Source organism: Pempheris klunzingeri, chromosome 18 (genome assembly GCF_042242105.1).
Source record: "Pempheris klunzingeri isolate RE-2024b chromosome 18, fPemKlu1.hap1, whole genome shotgun sequence".
Classification (NCBI taxonomy): domain Eukaryota; kingdom Metazoa; phylum Chordata; class Actinopteri; order Acropomatiformes; family Pempheridae; genus Pempheris; species Pempheris klunzingeri.
In genome coordinates this window covers 13,051,229-13,068,258 of record NC_092029.1, presented here as the reverse complement: position 1 = coordinate 13,068,258, position 17,030 = coordinate 13,051,229, and the positions used below count along the sequence as shown (strand labels likewise).

The 17,030-nt window shown below is 42.5% G+C and overlaps 1 protein-coding gene across 1 annotated transcript; it reads left to right on the top strand.

Annotated features, from left to right (window-relative positions):
* Window positions 1-10,263: 10,263 nt before the first annotated feature.
* Window positions 10,264-16,591, top strand: nr2e1 (nuclear receptor subfamily 2, group E, member 1). Its single transcript, XM_070849686.1, has 9 exons — window positions 10,264-10,324; window positions 13,035-13,180; window positions 13,910-13,997; window positions 14,385-14,620; window positions 15,042-15,188; window positions 15,415-15,511; window positions 15,631-15,780; window positions 15,976-16,081; window positions 16,429-16,591. Exons 1-9 carry the CDS (start codon window positions 10,264-10,266, stop codon window positions 16,589-16,591), a joined length of 1,194 nt encoding a protein of 397 aa, XP_070705787.1.
* Window positions 16,592-17,030: the final 439 nt, after the last annotated feature.

Genomic DNA, 17,030 nt, shown 5'->3' with positions numbered 1-17,030 from the left:
GCCAGAAGAAAAGGATTTGGCCCAGATGCAGGCAGCGATGTTAACTTTGAGTGGCCCCTGTGGCTCAAGCTCAGAACCCCCTCCTTCTTACTTCCCAAGCCCCCAGGTTGCCTTTGGATGACATCATCCCCAAACTATGCCCCCCATACCCATGTGAATCTGAGCTGTCACAATCGGCAGCCACCCCCCCACCCCCCATTAAACTGTACTGCGCTGCAAACCCATACGTTTCTTTCTCTCCCCCCTTCTCCCTCTCTTCTTCTACCACCAATCTCCTCCCTTCTTCTTCTTTTTTAACCCCCAGAAAGGCATTGTTTGAGTCAGGGCTTGATCAAAAAACTGTTGCCCGCCAACCACAGGGCTTTCTGTAAATTCAATAAGGCCACCTTAAAGATTTTCCTAATTAATGGATGACATCTTTGGCTGGAGGAGAGGCTAGGCATTCTGCTCCAGCTCGCTCTTTGTTCGCCTCCTAATTAACTTTCCTAGGTCACTCAGGTCCCCGCAACCTGAGAGTGAAGAGCCCCCATTGAGGAGGGAGTTGTAAACTTACTTTTTTTGCCTCGGCACTTAAAAGGGGAAAGCAACTATAGGGAACAGAAAATATCCTATTTAAGTCCTTTGTGAGTGAACTGCTTGCACATGTTCCAATAAAGGAAGTCTTCTAAATAAGCTGCCATGTTGCTCTCCGCTCCCCCTCTTTCTCCCTTATCCCACCTCTTTCACTCCCAGCTCCACAGAAAGGTTATGAATGATAGCTCTGGGTTGAGGGGGGTAAAGGGCCAAAGGACAGCATCTGGGCATTGTGGAATTGTGAGCATCTGAAACTTTGAGGGAATTTGAGGATGGGAAAGCAATGAGCTGCGGGGTGGTGGGATGGATGATTGAGAAAATGTGGTGAATATGAGAAAAAAAACAAGTGCCTCTTTGCCCTCATCATTGTTTGGGTGTTTCTAAAGGACCCCATGTCTCCCAGCTGCTTTCATCACTACTCATCTTTATCTTTCAAAGTTAAAAAAAAAAGTCCTACAGAAACAAACTATATCTGAGAGGCCTTCACATAATACACAGTCTTGTTGCTGCCTTTCACGACTTAAAGCTGAACACACACACAAACAGACAAAACATGAACTGAACTGTCATTATTCATTATAAGCAATAATTTAAATTTGAGTGTTTCATTTGTTACTTACAAGTGTGGCTTAAGCTGCAAGTAGTAGGAAGTGGTTCAGGTTTCTACATATATTATTATTTTTATTCTGTGACTGATTTTTATTTCCCATGTCTGTGTGTGAATGGTAGCAATGAAATGAAATTGTCAATGAAATATTCCTTACAAATAAACAGTGACAGTCTGTAACTCAGGAGGACAACTATTCAACACTTTATTGCAGCCATGCTTCAGAGTAATTTGCCAGTAGAAACTACTTTATAAAGGCAACATTAAGTTACACATGAGAGTTCTTGCAGCAATGTCTGGCCCCCTCATTACATCTGTAATTCAATGAATGAACGCTCTGTCAGATAACAGCAATATAAACATATATATGTTATTTAGCGTATTTGTGTAAAGGCTTATTTTAAGAGCACTGCAAATTTGTTTAGACTATAAATAAAAAGGTTTGCTGCATTTTTCCGTGCCATTTTGTTGGTATTGTTGTGTGATGTTATTGGATATTTTAAGCAATACGTGACAAGTAAGAAAGAAGGAAAGAAATAAAAAGAAAGAAAAAAGGTAATAATTGAATTAAATTGAATAAGAAATAAAGGGAAATTATCACTATTGCCTTTGAGACATCAGGTTGTTACAGGTGCAGTCCGGTTTGAGGGACTATATACACAAAGTAATGTTCATCAATATTCTCATCATGTCACCTGACACACACTCGTACTCTGACCTAGATCTGCTCCCCACACAGCCTCATCACACACATTATACCCCAGTCTGAATACAGGGAAGGTCACATGCCCTGATTCCCTCAATGAATCACCAGTCCCCTGTGTCTGGGTGTCTGGGTGTGTATTAAGACCCTCGAGGTGAGTGTGAGGCTCCTGATGACAGCTCCTGTGCTGCAGGGTCCCCCAGGGTTAATGATGAGTGGAAACTGTGACCCCAGACCGTGACCACTGAACCTGACCTGTGGAGCCAGCAGGATAACATCAGGAGAAGCAAGACTGACTGCTGAACAGAGCAGGATAAACAGCAGAATGACTGTCAGAGTGACTCCAGGTGAACTGCCGCTGTGGAGGGAGCTGCTGACAGCCATTCTGTGCTTAATCTGTCTGACGGCCGCGACCACTGTTCACACTGCGGCTGTGTTTTTAAAGAAGCTATGTGCGAGCATGGCGGGCACATATACATGAAACTGAAACTAAAGGCCCCTTCCACACAAAACTGTGTTTTGCTTGTTGTTTTTTCCACATGCATGTTTGGCAGAAAAGTGTGTGTGCAGAAAGATGTGTGTGCAGAGTTTGGTTCATTCATCCACTGAAGGAGGGAAAGTTTCTCTGTGCGCGCCGACCATGACTTTGTGACATCACAGTGAGGTTGGAGCCAAACATTGAACAACATGCAACTTTCATAAGAGTGATGTGAAAACTTGAAACACGCTGAATAGGCTTTTGAAATGAAAGATATTTTCACATTCATAGATTCTGTATTTTCCAATGAGGGAAGAGAAGGTGTCATTTAAAAAAAAGTTAATTAATTAAAAGTTATTAAGTTAACCTTTCCAAGCAAAGTATTTTTACATGTCTTAAAACATGTCTGAAGGGGATCTTTAAATAATGTAACTCTATGGTCACATGAATGTGTCATCAGCAACTAATCAACAACGTGATATGTAAATATAATAAATGAGTATGTTTACCTTAAAAAACAACAGATAAAGCTGAATAAATGTATTAAAAGTATTTCATATGTTCCAGAATACATTACATTACATTGTCAAAGGAAAAAGAATAAGTTTCCGTAAGATGTGATGTCTCTGTGTCAAGGTTTTGATATCAGAGTTAGTCCAACAGTGACACTCTGAACAAGAAATGAACCGAATGCGCTACTGAACATGTATAAATCATATATCACAGCATGCATGCAAACATAAAAAAGTAATAAGTAGTTTGAATAAAGCAATGCAACAGTTGTAAAATGGAGTTACAGCTGCTCTTACAAAGTTTATCCAATTGTTTTTTTGTCTTTCACAGGATACTTCAGTTCACACTACAGGGTGAATGAGTGTAGTCTGGGTATGTTGACTTATTAACTCCTTTGTTATTTAAGTTGTAATAATGAATGTTGTTAGATATTATTATCATTATTAGTGAACAACTGGATGAGATGAGTGGGGTTGGGTGTGGTAGAAACTGTTATTTGCATGTTTTTTTCTTTTGATCTGATTGTTGTTCCACTAAAACATCTCATGTTTAAGGCTGAACTCTTCTCTCTCTAACATGCTCCCCAGACGTGAAAAAACATAAAACATGCAACATGAAATTAAAGAATATTCTCATACCCAACACTGAAACAAATCAAATAGCCGCATCAATACACCGAAACACATTGAGAAAAAGATAGCTCAAGTGAAAATCTCCATAAATAAGCTCTAACCTGACTCCTCAATGTAAATCTTGTTTTTGTCAATCACATATATGATGACTTTAATGAAATGAGAGCTTTTACATAAATTTAATAGACAAATCTAGTCAACACAATCACCTCTGGATGACTGAAATCTGTTTTTTCCAACTCCAGAAAATCCAGCCACTTTCACACACACACCACATGCAGGCTGAATATCAAATGAACTGTAGATACACTGATCACATCTCGGGCTCCTCGGCTCTCACATGTTTGTCTTTGCAGTGTGAACAGACTAAGCCCCTCTACTCAGCTGTCATAATTTGTTAACGAGTCTTTTCAGGGAGGGAAAAAAGAAAAAGAGAAGACAGAAAAAAAGAAAAGAAGGCTCTTCACGAGTGACTGAAAGCAGAGGTCCATCCAGAGAGGGAACCCAGGGGCGACATCAGACCGATTTCAGACCAGCCCGTGATGGCATCTCTGTATATTTTAATATTAATGACCCCGGCCGCAAAGCCGCCTCTAAGCCTCCAACAGGTGCCCCAGCCCCACTCGAGTCTGAAAAACCGGGATCATTCAACATCCCACTATCTACCACCACCACGGGGCAATGAAGACTGCAAATGAGGAGGATGAAGGCAGAGAGGAGGGAAAAAAGACATAAAGAGTGGACGGGGAGTTAGAGAGTCAGCCATTTCTCGCAAATACGTTTTTGAGTCACTTTCCCCAGCTGAAACACGGGCCGATATTTCCCCCCCTCCCTTGAGAAAGAGATTGACTTTTGTTTGGAGTTTGTGAGAAGTGGGAATCAGAAGCGGGACAATGGGACTCCCCACAGTGAGAGGCTGAGAGGAGCCATCTCAAATCAGTCAGCCAGAGGACTGACTAATCCGTCCATTGTCCCTCCCCAGCCACCGGCCGCACATCAACACATTCGCCCCCCATTGTCCCCCACCCTCATGGAGCGGGATTTGCTCTCCCCAACAGCCAGTTTTGTCCAAGGCAGTTCGAGCGGAAGTTTCTCACTGACAATTTGCCCCAAATAGATTTGTCAGAGCGTCCAACTGCACCGCACCGACTTGTGGGTTTCTGGGTTTGGGTTCTGGGTCTGTGTGCTCTGGGGGGGACTCCTCCATGGTGAGGCCTTTGGCGTGTGTGTAAATGTGTAAGCGTGCATGCAGAGGTGGAGGAGATGGTGGGACTGTGTGAGGCCTCTGGTGTGCTACTGCTGAGGGTCTGGAGGGTTTACTGTAACTGCTGAGAAATCCTGACACTTGTTTTCAACCCCTGCCAGTGAAACACTCGACACCCACTGCAGAGAGGTACTCAGATCCTTTACTTAAGTAAAAGTACTGATGTCACACTGTAAAAATACTCTATCATAAGTAAAAGTTCTGCGTTCAAAGTCTTTCTCCAGTCAAAGCATGGAAGTATGAAAATTTACTTAAAGTATCAAATGTATACGAATGTAGAAAAACCTCCCCTGTGAGTTTTATACCATGATATATTAAATCAATAGATTGTCATCGTGTGTTAATATAAAAGCAGGATTTCAGTGCTGTTGTTGGAATGGAGCTGATTCTTATAGTTTGTACTGACCTCCAACTAATGATTATGAATGTTCAGCTGAATATTATTTGATTAACCCAGAACCCAGGGTGAAACCCTCGCATTGCTTGTTTTGTCCAGCTAATAGTCCAAGCCTCAAAATGATTGAAAATACATGAGAGTTCTTCAAATGATTAAAAGGAAACTCAGCAAATCCTCACATTTGAGTATCTAGAATCATTAAATGTTTGGACTTTTGCATGAAAAACAATTATCCAGTTAATTTCCTGTCAATAAACTGTTTGTTTCAGCTTTACTTGTTTGTACTCTTGGGTGCTTTCATTTCAAAAATTCATCACATTTTACAAGCACTTCTTCTGTTTGTATCCAAAAATCCTAATTTGTAAAGTAACTAGTAAGAGAAGCTATCATATTACTGCAGCGGAGCAAGAAGCACAATGTTTCCTGGTAGAAAGTAGCATGAAAAAAAATACTCAGGTAAAGTACCAGTGCCTCAGATTACATTACTCACATTCCACCACTGGACATCAGAACAAATATACCCCCTTGTTGATTTAAATAAACGCCACTCAGCAAGAGAAACATGCGACTGTACCTGTATGTCATCTTCCAGGAGGTTTGTTAACATGTTGGGGGAAATAAAGACCAACTTTATCCACTAAAGATTAAAAAAAAAAGTACCAGGCCAAACGCTACAATAAAATGTCCACTTCATCTAAGTAGTGGCACAGGATCAAACAGACTCAGTGGCATGAGGGGAAATGAAAAATAAATATATGTATTGATCCATTTCTCTCTGTCTTGTTGGGTTCAATTCCTGTCAGTTGACTTTATTTCACAGGAATAGTCGACCCAGTCAACCCTGCTGTCCACGCAGGGTAGAATAAAACAAGAAAACAACAAGTCAGCTAAAGCACAGGACATCAGAGCAGTCTGATGATCAGTTCCCATTTGAAATCCTGCAGATTAGTTTGTGTTCAATATCATTTAACCTTTGATTTAGCCTCCAACTTAAAGGCTCTGATTTCTGAGTGTGAGAAGCCCGTTTATGTGACAGTTTTGTTTGTTTGATGTTTCCACATACAGCCAAAGGTTAACTAGGCCTCATGGGAGAACAGTCATAATGCTGGATCCTGATTGGCTGAAGTCACAGGTGTGCTCGATTGACTGGATCCCAGTAGATGCTGGATGTGGGAGCTGGAGATCACACCCAGATCTGACCTGCTGACAGCAGAACAATAATTCAAATACATTTTACATTCTAACTCACTGCAACATAATAAACATGTGTATGTATAGTAATCAAAGATCTCTGAATACTTGTGAATTGGGAAGCTGGGTCCCTTTAAGTTAGCAGCAGGCACGCGGACAGGTAAGCTGCATGTGTTTAGTGACTCCTGGTGAAGAACTGTCCGTGGTGCTGAACTCAAGCTGCATATTTAGCGCTTATTTGTAAAGTTTGATCATATTTAAGCCAATTACGTGTTGATATAATAGAAAATAGCCATTTTTGCTGTTCTGCTGTTTTTATTTATTTATTTTTTTTTTTAGTGTTATTGAGCAAGACTTTTACGGTTATGTGCGCACATCTTTATGACTGTAGCTGATTCCTCCACGTTAAGACAATCCCCTCCTGAGCTGAGGTGTCTGCGGGCTGAGATCCCTGGCTATGATCTCCCCGGTCAGTTTTAAAGGATGCACGGCTGCGTGGGTCTTTGGTCGGCTTGAATCCTCCTCATTATTTGCTCTCTGGAGCTTTGTGACTTCTCCCTAAAGCCAATTGGTTTACGCCTGGTCGGTTAGGGGCCTGCACAGTGATAGCAGTGCGTAAAGAGATGGTTAAACTATGGCCAACGGTCGGGGATTATCTATAGGAATAGCCAGAAATATACTAAAAATGGCAAAAACAGTCATTGTCGTCATGTTAAATCTGTTATATTGAATGAGTGCTGTTATTATTATGATCCTCACATCATTAAAATGTCTGTCTGAGCTGAAAACCCCCCCAAAATCAACAGGTGCGTAAACTGAATATATGACAATGTAATATTTACAGCTGACCTGCGTTTTGAGGAGTTTTCCCGTCGTTAAAAAACATTATAAAGGGTGTCAAGACATTCAGAACACACGCATGATCTCTCTGCATTGTTTTGTGCTGACTTCTGTTGGACACTCACTCGTTTCTCGTTGTTGAAGTCTATCCTATAGTATGTCAAGTATCCGCATACTGATGCCGAGCTCCCAGAAAACAGATACACAATCCACTGCGCCCTTTGTTAGCGTCATTTCATTGACTGTTGGAGGAGAAGAGAGTCACTAATACAAAAAAGTGAAAGAAGGCAACCCCGGCAACCATGATGTTGGTTATATTTGTGTAAAGGCTATCAGTGAATGACGAGGATTAAGACGAGTTAAGGAGATTATGTCACACATTCACCATTCACCCACCCCGGCAGCCACCCACCCTCACACACACACACACACACATGCACACACGCACACACACACACACATGCACACACGCGCACTTAGAAATACAAAATGTTATTGATCTGTGAGAATGGCAACGTGTTTTCCAGTGTCTCAATTTTAGAGACGTCAATTCTATTTTTTTTATTTAGTAAATTAATCACCAATAAAACAAGTCGTTATATGACAAAGAATCCTATGTAATCCTTTAAAAATGGGAGAATTCAAGAAAGGGGTGCCCATTATAAAGGTGTATTGTAGCCTTTATTACGGGGGAGCATTTATATGAGATAAAAACACAATATGAGGCTATAAACTTCCTATTGAGGACCACAGGCTTTCTAGGTGTCCCTGCAGGAAAATCAAAGGAATATTATAGTGATTTCTCCTCGGGCTTGTTAGTCTCCAGCCTCGGCCGTTCAGCTAAAGGGCAGGTTGAAAGACACAACAATGGCTAATTGCAATTAACTATGCCTCTCCGCCTCGCCCCTGTCCGCTTAAATCGACACGTTGTGAGTCCATATGGCCTTCAGTGTACCGTGGGAATGGACACAATTAAAGACAGAATATGGATTTCTGGAGTTACCCGGTGAAAGCACAGCAAGCTGTCAAGGTCAGGGTGTCAGTGAGCGGGCCCTGCAGCCCTCCGGACAGTTTGTACCCCGGTGTCCGAGGACTGTCTGACTGCAGGGGGCGATGGGAGGTGGGCAGCATCACAGCAAAGCCAGCCTTAAACCACTGGTTAAAGACAGTTCATTAATCAACTCATTAAATCAAAGGCATTGAGCCACAGGAGGGTGAAAGAAACATCAGACCTTATTATTCAGTTACTATTAGGCATCTTATTATAAGAGTGAATATTCTTGAGTGTGACAGTTGTTTTGTAAGTTGACGTTTTGTAAGAAATTAACAACTAAAATTGAAATAATTTAAATCAGAATGTTTGGTGGTGATGTTTGTATGAACCTGTGTGGTCACAAAACAAAAGTGCAGCAATTTAGTAAAAAGTTATTATTACTATTATTATTTTTTATTTCGATTCATTTAGATTAGATTTATATTTTATTCATCCAATGTGCTTTTATATAAGCCACGGTGTTTAAAATGCAGGAGTGAAAGTGCGAGTCATCACTTTCAGTTTTCACATGTCTTCATAGATTGTTTTTATTCACTATATTTGATTAAAACTAGCCACAGTACACAGCTTTTTTTATTTATTAATCATCATATCTCATTCATTTGTCTCACAGCACAGGGAGCCAATACTCTGTTTGCACCCCATATTACTATCCGCTGCTCTAACTTCAGATTGAACATATTGATCAGTGATGACAAATCCTCTGAATGGGCTCTGGAGCCAAAATAACAGCCTGCAACAGGTTGAAAAACGCTGTGATCAATGACGCTCAAAATGACTTTAAAATAAGCATAAAAGCTTGCAGCTTACTCAGTGCAACGATCTGAGAAAAAAGCGACACTTGAACTATGTTACAGTCTGGATGTATACGACAAATATCCAGTGAATCACTGGTGCAGAAATCAGAGGATCGGTCTACGCTGGGGTCCAGGCACGTATCCTTGAAGCATGAGGGCTGCATGCAGCAAGACACTAAAGTTTTTGTGCTTGTGTGTGAAGGAAACGAGGAGCATGACACCGTTTAATGTCTGAGCCGTCCGGCATAACCTGTTCGTGGTCTGACAACACACGTCAGCACTGCTGCTGCTGTTAACAGTGATCCTTAGAGAGATTATGGAGAGATGTGGGATTTTTTTTTGTTGTATTAATCTTTAAATATGTGATATCTTGAATTGTGATTGAGATAATGTTCATCGTGGGATTCCTACACGTCTTTTAGCTGGTTATTGTGATAATTGTTGCTTAAATAAATGAACCTGCAGCTTAACGAGGTGAAATCTTGCAGAAAACATACATGCAACACGTGTTTTTTGTTTGCAATGCCTCTTGATCCATGAGCAAGGCACTTGCACACATCACTCCCACACACATCCACACGACCAGTCACACACACTCACACACTCACACACACACACTCCCTCACACGCCAGTGACGTCAGGCTGGAGTTTGGAGTAGAAAGCCAAGTGGATGAAGGAAGTGGAGATCTCCACCCTCCAGCCTCCCCCTGACACTTCTCATAAATATTACCAAGGCTTATTTGAGGAACTCGCACCACAAAGTCACATCGTGTCCTGGTTTTAACAAGCTTTCACCTGTCAGAATATCCGAAAATTTATTTTTCTCTTTTTCCCACCGGTCTGGCTCCGTCGGATGCGCTCCAGGCTGCGTTTTTCCAACTCCAACTTTATGCACCCGCTGTTGCTCCCCGAGCTGGAGGGCTGCTGACGCCGTTCACCGGTCGCTGTCCCGGGGCTGCAGTCCGGTTCTGCAACCCTACATATCGGAGGCGAAGACTGTCTGATACAATGTGCAATCGGGCGTCTTAATTCGGAGATCCACTCTGTCAAGTAGGGCAACTCGGGACATCGACTTGCCGATCTAACCGCTGCTGGTGAAGACTTAAAGGAAGTGCTGCGGTTTCACCAATCTTGTTGTTTTTGTCAGCAAGAATAAGAAGAGAAAGAGGACAATTTTCTTCCTTGACTTTATTTTTTTTGAAGTCGAGCATCCATGATGAGCAAACCCGCCGGCTCAACAAGTGGCTGTCTGGATATTCTGAATGTCAAATCAAGTAAGTGTCGCCTCTCTCCTCCCTGGTGAAAACAGAGCAGCCCGGTGTGTTAACAGGAGTCCTCCGCTACAGGCCTCTCAGTAAAACGTGAAAGTTAACGCGGGGGCTACTTACACTACTTGATATTTCTCATGTCATCAGAGCTTCACCGAAGCAATGAAGTCCATCCAGCTCATTCCTCGTGGACTCACACAAACATGAGCAATGATCCGTGGGGAGAAGCTGCAGTCCGGGGCTTTTCCCGAGTGCGTAAAAGTGCATAGCTGATAATTAAAGCGAGTGAGTTTGGAAGAACATCTCTTATGAAATATATATTTCTGTTAAGTTAAGATGTAAAGTAATAATAATAATGTGGATCCTTCCTCCCCACATTCCTCTCGCGTCCCACTTGATGCCACTTGTTGCCCGTAATTTAATTTTCTCTGTCAGTCATAATGGGATAAACAGAGATAATTGATCACTGAGAAATGACTTTAAAGCTAAAGAAGAGATTTTTCATTTACTGTGCTGCTAGTTTGCTCTTTTAGACAATCAGCTATAAGCTGTCTTTATGTGTCTGCGTGCGCGCGTCTCTGTACTACTGTACAAAACATGTTGTCTATATAATAAATCAGGGGTGTTTTCAGTGATTTTAAGTTAAACTGGTAATTTTTTCTTGTAGGAATTAAGATTTTCCAGTGGTTTAAAGGTTTAGATTAAATTGAATTGGGTGTCTTTTTTTCTTAACATTTTAAACTATTATCCCTGTGTAAGGCCTCAGAATAAATTACACTTGGATTATAATACAGGCCTAAAATATGCTTTAGTTCTGTTGTATAGGAAAGGATTTTTTTTTTTGTTAAATTTACAATTATCTCTGTGTTTCCTTTCAGTATCCTTAACCATTTCCAAATATACGTTATTCATCAAAAACGTCTGCCAGATTATTTATTCTCGGGTGCTCGAATGCATTCAGATTGCTGCAGATAATCAATATGTTTTGATTAGAATAAAACAATCCACGCTGCAACATTTCATCTGCTCTCATTCAAGCTCGTGCCCACATTATGGGTGGTCAGAGAGACATTTCCTGCACTCAGTGAAACTTAATTTCCAGTTCTTCTAGCAGGTTTTCGCCTTGATGGTGATTACGTTAATAGAATATGCCATATATCTTCAAGCAATTACTGCACACAATGGGGGCGAATTGGACCCCCACAGCGGGAAGTTAAATACATTTCCTCCCTTCACAACAAAATTTGTCATTTTATTTAATTGACTCTCAGCAATCTACAGTTTTATATATTTGTTCGAGCTCACTTTCGTTCATCCATAATTGAAGTGGCCTTAAAACTTTTATTTTTGGGGTGCGCAAATGAACTTGACTTGCTTTTATTTGGATTATTAAATATCTGTTAACGACTCCAGTGACCACAGTCATTTTTTAAATTATTGATAAAAAATAAACTCTAGTTTCTACCCGGCATGCAGACAACTAAGAATCAGGAAATAACTTATTATACAGCAGGATAATTGTTTTTAAATTACCCTCGTGATGACAAGATAACTTACAACAGGCTAACTCGTGCTTATACAGAAACTCTTCACAGACATAAATGGCAAATAAAAAGTTGGTTGTCTCTATCTTATGGCAATTATACGGCTGTGACCAGCAGTTAAATAGCCTACACGGCCCTCTGATTCTTAATAATCTGCCAATTGAGGCCCGATAACTCTCTCCTGAAGTCATTGTTTTTGCTGCTCAGTAGTTATTCCCATGCTACCCTTTTTGACGGGTCACTGGCGAATCAATGAGCAGGTGGCAAAACGTCAGTGTAATTACATAGACGGCTTTTCCCTCCAGAATGAAAGAGAGACTCCCTCATATGCATACAAATATACTTCTATAGATTTGAATACAAAATCTTCACACAAAAAAATCACATTTTTTCATCTACACCGGGGTCGATTTACATACACTTCATTTGAGTTGGTGAAACGAGTTGGTGCGCATTATTCTCATGGTGCAGTGTCACTCCCTAATCCTGGGGCCTATAGACCTGCGGGATAAAGCAGCTGTCGAGTCCCATTATGAAGGGGAGTTGGCAGCTTGTCGAGATCCAGGCAGTCAGACGAGGTTCAATGGGGGAAAATCATTAAGTTAACACTTTCCCCTAATGTCTCCATTGTGCGCTCTCAGGCCATTGTCTTAGAGAGCTCAGATATGACGCTTCCCACCGGACTTTATTCTTGAAATGCGCGCCGTGGATTCCCATGGATGGTCGGACGAGGTGCGGGGCGCTGTCCAGTGTGTGTGTGTGTGTGTGTGTGTGTGTGTGTCTATGTGTGTGTGTGTGTGTCTATGTGTGTGTGTGTGTGTGTTAGTGTTGTTGGGCTGTCGGACAAATACAAGTAAATTGTAGGACGATTTGGCCTTAGCTCCATAGTTTTAAAAGCCTAAAACGAGTTCATTTCTGGCATTTACTGCACAGTCAATTCACGTGAAATCAAGCAGAAATTCACTTCACTGAATTACAGACTGCACAACTCCAAAGCAACTACAGGGTTTGTGTCAACTATTGAAATTCCTCTCGCAGTTTATCACGATCTTCAATATCCATGACTTCACCAGGCGTATTTTTCTACGACATTTTATTCTTTTAAAATTGGGCAAAGTGATGGGCAGATGATTCCGTGAATGGTATCTAATTGAAATTTGGGCCTTTCCCAGGTCGGATTCTGGACATCCCATGCAAAGTGTGCGGCGACCGCAGCTCAGGGAAACACTATGGTGTTTACGCCTGTGACGGCTGCTCGGGATTCTTCAAGAGGAGCATCCGCAGAAACAGGACGTACGTCTGTAAATCTGGCTCTCAGGTGAGGCCTCCTCCTTACTTCTTATATATCCTCTTTTAAGTCCTATAGGCGCCTTTTAGCCCTCATTTCTTAAAGGCCTGAATTGGCCGTGACCAATGTGCGAGTATCTGCGAGGTAGTAAATTTGTATCATGTCTTTTTGTATCATTTTTTGGAGAATCAACCAAGTTGGAGACATAACTAATCAGGAGAAATTTAACGTAAAGCGAATCGATTCAGGGTGATTTAATAATATCGTATTAGTAAGCCACAGTTTTTGCACTTGTCCCATGAAGCTTTGTGTTGTAAGTGTTATCAGAAACTGGATTTAAGTGACACGACGCAGCTGGTCCTTATCCAAAGACCATTACCAGCTTTACGCACGGAGTGCGCATTTTACGCGCAGATTCTATTTGCTTTTCCCTCCTTCTCGCCGTGTTAAATCTCCCTTGATGAGCCTAATTGTGTCATGCCTCTACCATTAAGTATTGGGCTAAACACCGCGCTGCTATAACATACCAGGTGTAATCCAATCTGATGTGATGACTCTAAAGCGGGGATTTAGGCAGCAGAGGGCGGGATTATCCTGCGGGATGAGGCCGCAGGGGAACAGGTTGATAACTACACGATAACAGCACGATCTTTCACCTGGAGATTGGCCTCCCAGGAAGATAAAAGCAAGAAGCCCTCTGTCGTGCAAACTGAGAAATTCAACTGAAGGATGTCACTCACTCTTTCTCTCTGTGTACAGGGTGGCTGTCCCGTCGACAAGACTCACAGAAACCAGTGCCGAGCGTGCCGTTTGAAAAAGTGTCTGGAAGTGAACATGAATAAAGACGGTAAATGGGCTTAATTGAATTATCACTTTGGCTATAGACACGCCATGCAGTGGCGTTTGGGCTCGAGGTGGGCCAGATGGTAAAGTGTTTTAAGGCTTTTAATCGAGGCTCGAAAGAACTAACAGTTTGATAATGACTATTTTTAAGTTTATTTTAAAGGGAATGATATTTATAACATATGGGGGAATTAATAGATTACGGCCCATTAGAGCCAATTGTTTTTTTCAACAACAAACAAAATGCCTATTTTGACCCCTTAGTTTTTTTTAGGAACGGTTATAGTTTAGTTCAGTAAAATTTAACTGGTGATAAACAAATCTAAATATAGATAAATAAGCCATTTGGTCCCTCAGAGATCATTCCTTTCCTCTATGTCCCGTTTCACAGCCGTTCAACACGAGAGGGGGCCTCGGACGTCCACAATCCGCAAACAGGTCGCCCTATATTTCCGGGGCCACAAAGAGGTGAACGGATCATCGACCCATTTCCCGGGATCCTCTCTGCCCGGCCCCCCCTTCTTCACCACAGTCACGCAACTGGAGCCTCACAACCTGGAGATGAGCGCAGTGGCCACCACACCGGAGAGACAGGCCATCGTGGGCCTGGCACAGCCCACCCCGAAGGTAAGCAATTAGTGTTCACGATTTATACTGGAGTTTTTACTTTGTAGCATTAAATACCGCTTTTAAATCTACAATAACCAGAACACTGCTACTTCTTAAATCAGAATATGCAATTATTTTTATGATGTTCTGTGAATATCTGTAATGTAGCCTTCCCAAATGTTATTATAGGATTACAGTTTTTTTTTTCTTAAGGGTGAGAAGTTGAAATTCTTGTCCCGCTTTAGCAGCCTGTAAGAGCCACAAATCCGCCTATTAGATTTCTCACTGTAAATCCTCCACAGGCAACGCTAATGATTATAAAACCAGGCGCTGGGGCTTGGAATTTGACCTTTGTTGTTCACCAGGCTCTCAGCTGTGTTTCATTGTGACATAAACTGATACACGAGTGTGACGATCTTGTGTGCTTCGCCTCCTCCAGTATCCCCACGAAGTCAACGGCACCCCCATGTACCTCTATGAAGTGGCGACGGAGTCTGTGTGCGAGTCGGCGGCGCGCCTCCTTTTCATGAGCATCAAGTGGGCCAAAAGTGTCCCCGCGTTCTCCACCCTGCCCCTGTCAGACCAGGTACACTGTGGACAGATTTATGATTTTAAACAAGAGGCTTAAATGTTATACTGGTCCAGGGTTTTACTTGCTATAATTTCAGTTGAAAGGCCTTACCACATGAACTCCCTGTATGTAACACGTGGAAAAACATTCAGCACGTTTTACGCACAAATTATTATTGCACTGGTACTTTGTAACTGATCCATAGCGCACAGTTTAACACTGAAACAATTCCTCTTCACAGCTGATTCTGCTGGAGGACGCGTGGAGGGAATTATTTGTTCTGGGCATCGCGCAGTGGGCCATTCCTGTGGACTCCACCACTCTTCTCGCTGTTTCCGGTGCGTAAAAGGCACTCAGACAGCTCATCTGAATACAGGCCGCTGACGGGCCTAGTGGGCCCCAGATGATGGCTCTTTATCCATCCATGGTGACGTCTTCTCTCCACGTTTCTCAACAGGGATGAACACTGAAAACACGGAGTCTCAGCGGATGAATAAGATCATGTCTGAGATACAAGCGCTCCAAGAGGTGGTCACCAGGTTCAGACAGATGCGTCTTGACGCGACGGAGTTCGCCTGTTTGAAATGCATCGTGACATTCAAAGCTGGTGAGTACTGTCCCCTCACCGGGTGTTTAGCAGTAAACCTCATGTAACCATCAAGGATGTTGAACCGAAGACATTATTTCTGCTGAGTGCCAACTGACGCCTCTCTGCGCCTTAAACCCAATTCTGGAAAGGGGAATGAAAGAAAAAGTTATTCTGGTGGCTCAGTAATATTAAGTCATTACTTATGTCTTATAGTTCCTACGCATGGCAACACTGAGTTGAGAAGTTTCCGCAACGCCAGCGCCATCGCCGCACTACAAGACGAGGCACAGCTCACCCTCAACAGCTACATACACACCAGGTGAGACTTAACTAAATCAGTCACTTATTCACACCATCTGTTTATCATAGATCCATGCATGCTGCACCACCCCCTGCAGGTAATATTAGCATCCTGATTCATTATAAAGTTAATGAGGCAATGAGCCTGGTTTTTAAACAGCACCTATTCGTGTTGTATGTATGTTAATTGGACAGCATAGCGTGCTTAATTGGACTGCGCTGGAGAGAGAGAGAGAGAGAGAGAGAGAGAGAGAGAGAGAGAGAGAGAGAGAGAGAGAGAGAGAGAGAGAGAGAGAGAGAGAGAGAGAGAGAGAGAGAGAGAGAGAGACTTGTTTTTGACCTCCACCCCCTGGTGATGTGTTTCAGGTACCCAACTCAGCCGTGTCGCTTCGGGAAGCTGCTCCTGCTCCTGCCGGCGCTGCGCTCGGTCGGCCCGACCACCATAGAGGAGGTGTTCTTCAAGAAGACCATCGGCAACGTGCCCATCACCAGGCTCCTCTCCGACATGTACAAGTCCAGCGATATATGACTCCCCGCCACCTGTCCAGGTGCACGAAAAAGACTTGATCCGAAGGGTCCGGAGGCCCGATCCCCGCCAGCAGTCCACAGAATGTCAAATCACTGCAGCTGTAACCACGGGTTGAGTTTTTGCTGAGCACGAAATCTCTTAGGCTGACTTATGAAATAGGCCTCTATTGAAGCAAAGACTGCAACACAGCCGGAATTCACCAAGTAGCCTGTTAACAGTCGCTCTAGTTGAGGATTAGCCTGTAACGTTCATTATAGATTTACCTGTATGATAATGAAAGACTGCAGATCTCTGGTGTGACAGCCACAGTGTTTAAAGGACTCTGCAGAGCACCTGCCAAGTATGTCTGACAAAGAGATGTTATATATTAAGAAGTTTTTTTCTTGAGTGTCTGTGAGACCAATGAGCTTGACGACCAATTCAGTCTTTTCTTGCCGTG

What these genes read in the sequence shown, in the direction of transcription:
- nr2e1 (XM_070849686.1), top strand. Translation starts at nt 10,264, where the DNA reads ATGATGAGCAAACCCGCCGGCTCAACAAGTGGCTGTCTGGATATTCTG. An exon ending in AGTGAACATGAATAAAGACG is followed by an intron (nt 13,998 to 14,384) that starts GTAAATGGGCTT and finishes CCCGTTTCACAG; the next exon opens with CCGTTCAACACGAGAGGGGG. An exon ending in CCCTGCCCCTGTCAGACCAG is followed by an intron (nt 15,189 to 15,414) that starts GTACACTGTGGA and finishes TCCTCTTCACAG; the next exon opens with CTGATTCTGCTGGAGGACGC.